This window comes from Miscanthus floridulus, chromosome 2 (assembly GCF_019320115.1).
Source record: "Miscanthus floridulus cultivar M001 chromosome 2, ASM1932011v1, whole genome shotgun sequence".
NCBI classification, from domain to species: domain Eukaryota; kingdom Viridiplantae; phylum Streptophyta; class Magnoliopsida; order Poales; family Poaceae; genus Miscanthus; species Miscanthus floridulus.
Genome location: NC_089581.1, coordinates 157,137,214 through 157,143,587, shown reverse-complemented (window position 1 = coordinate 157,143,587; position 6,374 = coordinate 157,137,214). Strand labels below are relative to the sequence as shown.

General features: G+C 47.7%; 1 protein-coding gene across 1 annotated transcript; it reads left to right on the top strand.

Moving 5' to 3' along the window:
* The first annotated feature begins 1,418 nt into the window (after positions 1-1,418).
* Positions 1,419-5,324, top strand: LOC136534491 (UDP-glucuronate 4-epimerase 3-like). The gene is made up of 2 exons (XM_066526919.1): positions 1,419-3,150; positions 5,037-5,324. The coding sequence occupies exon 1, from the start codon at positions 1,673-1,675 to the stop codon at positions 3,113-3,115; it is 1,443 nt and encodes a 480-aa protein (XP_066383016.1). The 5' UTR covers positions 1,419-1,672; the 3' UTR covers positions 3,116-3,150; positions 5,037-5,324.
* The last annotated feature ends 1,050 nt before the right edge of the window (positions 5,325-6,374 follow it).

Here is a 6,374-nt window from a genome sequence, read left to right as displayed (position 1 = left end):
ACTAAATGTTGACGAAATCAAAAACTAATTACACAGTTTGATTGCACTTTGCGAGACGAACGTTTTGAGACATTAGTCAACGATTAAACAATTATTACCAAATAAAAACAAAACGACACTGTACCAACAGTGTTGCTGCAGTGTTTCAGCGGCGCCAACCCGGCGCAACTGAACGTGGCCTAGGGTATAAACGCCAGAACAGTTACGCGACTGATATGATACGGATGGATTGTGACTAGTACTGACTATAGGCCATTGACATGCGCATGGAAGTGCAACAATAATCAGCCTGTTTATTTGGCTGTGGCTTGTCGTAAACGATCGTAAATTTTTAGTCGGAACAGTATTTTTCTTTCACATAAATCAGCTAACAGTACTTCTTCACGAACCAGCAACGATACGAACCAGCCAACCGAACAAGCTGAATAGCCCGTTCGACTTGCTGAAACTTGGCCGAATTGACTGAAAAACACTGTTTTGACTGAATTATTGTGAGAGAAAAATATTATACCAACTAAAAAACAAGCTAAATAGTGCGGATTATCAGGTAAGCCGAACGGGACGAATGGGGCATAATGGGAAACACCCATAGGCGAGAGAGGAAGCTTACCGTTCCGACAAGACCCGATCCTTAACCCGTGATGCATATGCAATGCTTGGCGAGAGAGAGGACCGGCGCCGCCCGCAACCCCACCGACCACTCGCGACGATGGCTTGTATAAAACGAAATCTGACCAAACGATAACGATGAACCGAAGATTTTGAGAGCGCCCCCAACAACCGAGAACGAAGCGAAATCCCGGAGGCACCTGGTAGGTCTGGTCCACACGAGGCGAGGCCAGGCGAAGCTCACTTGATTTTCAAAAGGCACAAAGTAATGGACCGTTCGGCTATCATTATAAGTCGATTTAGATCCGTTCAGCTTACCCAGAAATCGGCTCGATCGACTGGTTTTTTTAGTCGGAATAGTATTTTTTTCTCGTAATAATTCAGTCAGAACAGTATTTTTCAGCCAGTTTCAGCAAACCAAATGAGGTCTTATAAGTCATGGTACAATATTTTCTCTTCTAACAAATCAGTCATATAAATCAGCACAAGCGGCTTTACGAGCAGACGTAAGAACAAAGAGAAAATCTCCTAACAAATCTGCTTTTGTGATTTTAGAAGTACTTTATTTAAAGTTTAAAGCTACATTAAACTTTTGTAGATATTTTAAATTCAGGCGATAGGGTTTTGGACACGTCTCCCCCTTTTCTTCAAGGACATTATGGTATCCTCGTCAAGGTCACTCCTGTATGAAAATAGATAGAAATTGAAGGGAAAATCTATATTATATATGTACGGCCAGCATCCGTGGCAATTCGTGGTGCTCCTCATCATATATCATAATATATAATGAGAAAAACATCTAGATCTAAAACGGGAAGGGAAAATAGAGACGAGAAAAATGCACGGGATTTCTCCCCAAATGTAGCCCCTCCGCGAACCAAAATCCCCGGAACAGGCCCCTCGAAAGCAAATCGAAACCATCCCCACTCGAAAAAACGGCAGCAGCAAAAGGTCCCGCAAACCCAAGCGCCGCCGCGGACCCAATCGCCCCCAATCCCAGCCCCATACCCGAGCCGAGATCCAGGGAGGCAGGGACCAGCCGCATTGCCGCGGGATCGAGGGGATGGCGCCGCAGCTGACCGGCGCGCCCGGCTCGGCGGCCGCGGCGGGCGGCGCGGCGGCCGTCAAGCCGCAGTTCCACCACTACCACCACCACCGCCTGCCCCCGCGCCACCACCACCCCTCGCCGACCTCGCTCCTCTCCAAGCTCGCCTTCTGGTCCGTCTGCTCCCTCTCCCTCCTCCTCGCCTTCCTCCTCCTCTCCCCCGCGGCGCCCGCCCCGCGGGCCGCGCCCGAGTCCCCGCGCCGCTCCCTCCACGCGTCCCCCTCCTCCACCGCCTCCTGGGGCGGCGCCGCCTGGGAGAAGAAGGTACGGGCGTCGGCGCGGGTCAGGCGCTCCAGGGGCCACTCCGTCCTCGTCACGGGAGCCGCGGGGTTCGTCGGCTGCCACGCCGCCGCCGCGCTTCGCCGCCGAGGGGACGGCGTGCTCGGCCTCGACAACTTCAACGACTACTACGACACGGCCCTCAAGCACGGCCGCACCGCGCTCCTCGCCCGCTCCGGGGTCTACGTCGTCGACGGCGACATCGCCGACGCCGAGCTCCTCGCCAAGCTGTTCGACGTCGTGCCCTTCACACACGTCCTCCACCTCGCCGCGCAAGCCGGCGTGCGGCACGCGCTCGTGGACCCCATGTCTTATGTGCGCGCCAACGTTGCCGGTCTCGTGGCGCTGCTCGAGGCGGCGCGCGCGGCCAACCCTCAGCCCGCCATCGTCTGGGCGTCGTCGTCTTCAGTGTACGGGCTCAACTCCCATGTGCCTTTCTCCGAGCATGACAGGACGGATCGACCAGCCTCTCTCTATGCAGCCACCAAAAAGGCCGGCGAGGAGATCGCTCATGTCTACAACCACATCTATGGTCTGTCACTCACCGCCCTCAGATTCTTCACTGTCTATGGGCCATGGGGGCGTCCGGACATGGCATACTTCTTCTTCACCAGGGACATCCTTGCTGGTCGGCCAATTACGGTCTATGAGAGTGCCGGTGGAGGTTCACACCAGACTACCATCTCCCGGGATTTCACCTACATTGATGACATTGTGAAGGGGTGTGTAGCGGCATTGGATACAGCTGGTCGGAGCACAGGCAGTGGAGGCAAGAAGCGAGGTACGGCACCGTTCAGGACATACAATTTGGGCAACACTTCACCTGTGCCTGTTACACAGCTAGTGGATTTGCTGGAGAAACTGCTCAAAGTGAAGGCTGTGAGGAAGGTTGTTAAGATGCCAAGGAATGGAGATGTGCCATACACGCATGCTAATGTAAGCCTTGCGCAGCGGGAGCTCGGTTACCGGCCATCCACAGATCTGCAAACAGGGCTCAAGAAGTTTGTGCGGTGGTATCTTGAGTACTACCATCCTGAGCTGGCTGAGAAGCAGAAGCTGCGTACCAGTAGCAATGGCAAGGGTTCACGTGGTCGGAATGGCAGCTCAAGTAGCGCAAGATGACTGTCTATTCAGTGTCTTTGTGGCCTCTCCTGACGGTGTGTATCAGAATTCTACCTCCATTCCTTAATTCATCAGATTGAGAGGCTCATTTTGCTCAGCAAATTGTGAAAGTGGAACAGAAGTTAAGAAACACTCACTAGGTAGCCATCATAATTCAAAAGCCTGATGGTTCTCTTTGCTACCTCGTAGCTAAGCATTTAATTCCTAGTTCCATTAGTTGGTTCTTAGGATGACACTGTTCTGAAGATTTTTCATGTCATGGGTTTTGGGGGATGGCACTCTGTTGCGTAGACTACCATAGATTCTTTTAGTGACTTTTTGTACCACGGAAGAGAACTAAGTATATCATGACTTGCTTTTGTTCAATTGAAGTTGAAGTGGCGATGATCAGCAATTTGTCTATGCTTCTTGTTTTGCTGACGTGCATACTCTTTATCTGTAGATATGGGTGCTACATATGCTCACTTGCTCAGTAGCTGCATTGCAAACTTATTTTCGCCATAAGAATCTTAAGGTCTTATGTGTACATTTTGGGACTTGGGTATGGAATTTTATGTCATGAAGTGTGTTTTCAGGTCATACAATGATAAACCATTTGGTTATTGAGGTCTTTTTCAATGCATTATTTTTCTTGGTAGTCACAGTTAACATTGCTGGAGTTATTTAAGATTTGTGACAGTGTTAGAAATTCTCTTATTTGTAGTTAGCACTTCATTGGTGTGAATGGTATCACACGAAATTTTGAGGCAATCAAATGATATATGGATTAGTTTAAGTACTACAATTATCTTTCAATACCTGTCTGATTACAGACATGATGCCAAATGAAACAATGCTTGTTGTTGATTGTTGAGGCACTTGTAGTTCACGTGTTTTGTCAAGATACTCTATTGACCCCTTTATTGGTATTATATGTGGCATTTTATTGATTAAATGTTCACTCATGATGAAGCCTGTTGATAATTCTGCAATTTCATAATTGTGGTTGCACTATAACTGTAGTTTTTTTCCCCCGATCTACATGATTGTTGGCTTCAGTCTTTATGATTTTCCTAAAAGCTGGTTTTTGTGAATTGTGATTGTACTGATGCTTCTAAGTAAAGGAAAAATCCATTATGGGACTCTTTGGTTGCCTGCATTAGCATGTATCTAGGCTTCTGCAGCGCACTTTGCCTGTTTTTGGTTGTTCGTGGAAATTTTTATGCAGGCTTAAACAATGTTCAAATCATAGCTAGTACATTGAATTAGGAGATGTAGATTTACACAAGCTGATGGACACACACAAAAATAAAAAGAAATATTCTCACCTCTTTTTACCTTTATTTTTGAAAGGCACCTCTTTCTACCTTTACTAGAAACATAAGGTCTCTACTAAAACATGGATGTGACTGCATATAACAAAATGTTAGCAACCAAACACAATTTTACCAAATGTTTGTGTAGGGTAACTAAACGCTAAGATATCGTATACGATTATTCTGACTTAGATTGTGCTGCATAAGGTCTAGTTCAAGCAAAAAGTCAATGTAAGCAATCAATTACACCCTATGTTAAGGATTCCTTTTGGCCTTCCTGGAAACAAATCAAACGGCATTTCTAGCAACTAAGAATCAGCAGGAGTGAATCCAAACAGACCGATGCATAAAGTTGTGCTATCTATTAGTAAAAATTGTTAAGACAGGTTGTTAGCAACCACTGAGAATTAGCATGCTAAAATGTGCGGGTCCAAAATTAGAATGTGTGCGAACATCGTCAGTTCGTCATCAATGCAAAGTTCCACCTTGGCTAGTTGGCCAAGAGAATAGAGACTGCTTACTAATACTCTTGCTTGTGCATCCTTCCTTCTGTTTCCGTCCATCCATGTGCGTTCGCCCTCTTACATTGGATTGTGATTGACATGCATGTGCTCTCTTATTGCCAGCCACGAGTTCTATGCCCCCCCAGTCATCTACCACTTCGTTCAAATGGCTTCGCTCCGCTCTGGAATTCAAATTTGCCGCTATGATTACCATCCTGATGTAAGGAAGCAAGCGGCACTGATGCCACCTTCAGTTCTGAGTTCCAGTGCCTATTGCCCATGCCCGTCTCCCTGTTTCTGTACATGGTGGACACGTGACAGGTGTTTGATATTGCAATGCTACTTTAGCCCTTGTTTAGTTCGCGAATTTGGGATTTTGGGGCTACTGTAGCACCTTCGTTTTTATTTGGCAAATAGTATCCAAACATTGACTAATTAGGCTTAAAACTTTCGTCTCGCAATTTCCCACCAAACTGTGCAATTAGTTTTTCTTTTCGTCTACATTTAATGCTCCATGCACGGGCCGTAAACATTCGATGTGACAGGTACTGTAGCAACTTTTTAGATTTTGGCCCTCAACTAAACAAGGCTTTAGATGCGTGGCGGATGGCTCCATCAGGTCACTAAAGAGACAGCTGGTGATCGAGGGACGGAGAGAGACGGCGTCGGGTGTCGGCACTCGGGAACAACTGGAAGATGTGTTCACTGATCCCTGACGTTTAGGCCTTGTTTAGTTCGCGAAATTTGGATTTTGGGGCTACTGTAGCATTTTCGTTTTTATTTGGTAAATAGTGTCCAAACATTGACTAATTAGGCTTAAAACGTTCGTCTCGTAATTTCCCACCAAACTGTGCAATTAGTTTTTCTTTTCGTCTACATTTAATGCTCCATGCACGGACCGTAAACATTCGATGTGACAGGTACTGTAGCAACTTTTTGGATTTTGAGGTGGAACTAAACAAGGGCTTACTGATGTTTCTGAAAACAGTACGATCCCCACCCAGATAGTGGCACCTAGGCACCCACCAGCTTGGGCCTCGTGCAGTTGTGCTTCGTGGGATGCCCCAGTCCCCAGCGGCCTGCCTAACATTAGCCGCGGATTTCTGTCACTCGCAGCGGCTGCGATTATTAAAAAGGCTGAAGCTGTCAGGCTGATAAATTCAAGTGAACAGTTCTGTTTGGCTGCCCACGTCATGTGACCCCCGGCCGCGCCGATGGGATAGGGGATGGAGATGGACATGGACATGGACAGCGGAAGAACTCGATGAGCCCACCGCGCACGACGCCGTGCCCGCTGCCGAACGGTACAGGCCGCGCGGATTACCCAGTAGCTGGACAAACTGTCTCCCGTTCCTTCACAGGTTTCTATTAGCTCGAATGCTCATTTTCTCCACTGTTTCGAGGTACGGTTGTGAGGTCACGCCTCCTCGTATGGCCGTTTTGAACGAGTTGGATGCCCAC

Bases quoted from the DNA above. Each gene is read 5' to 3' on its own strand.
- LOC136534491 (XM_066526919.1), top strand. From the start codon at position 1,673: ATGGCGCCGCAGCTGACCGGCGCGCCCGGCTCGGCGGCCGCGGCGGGC.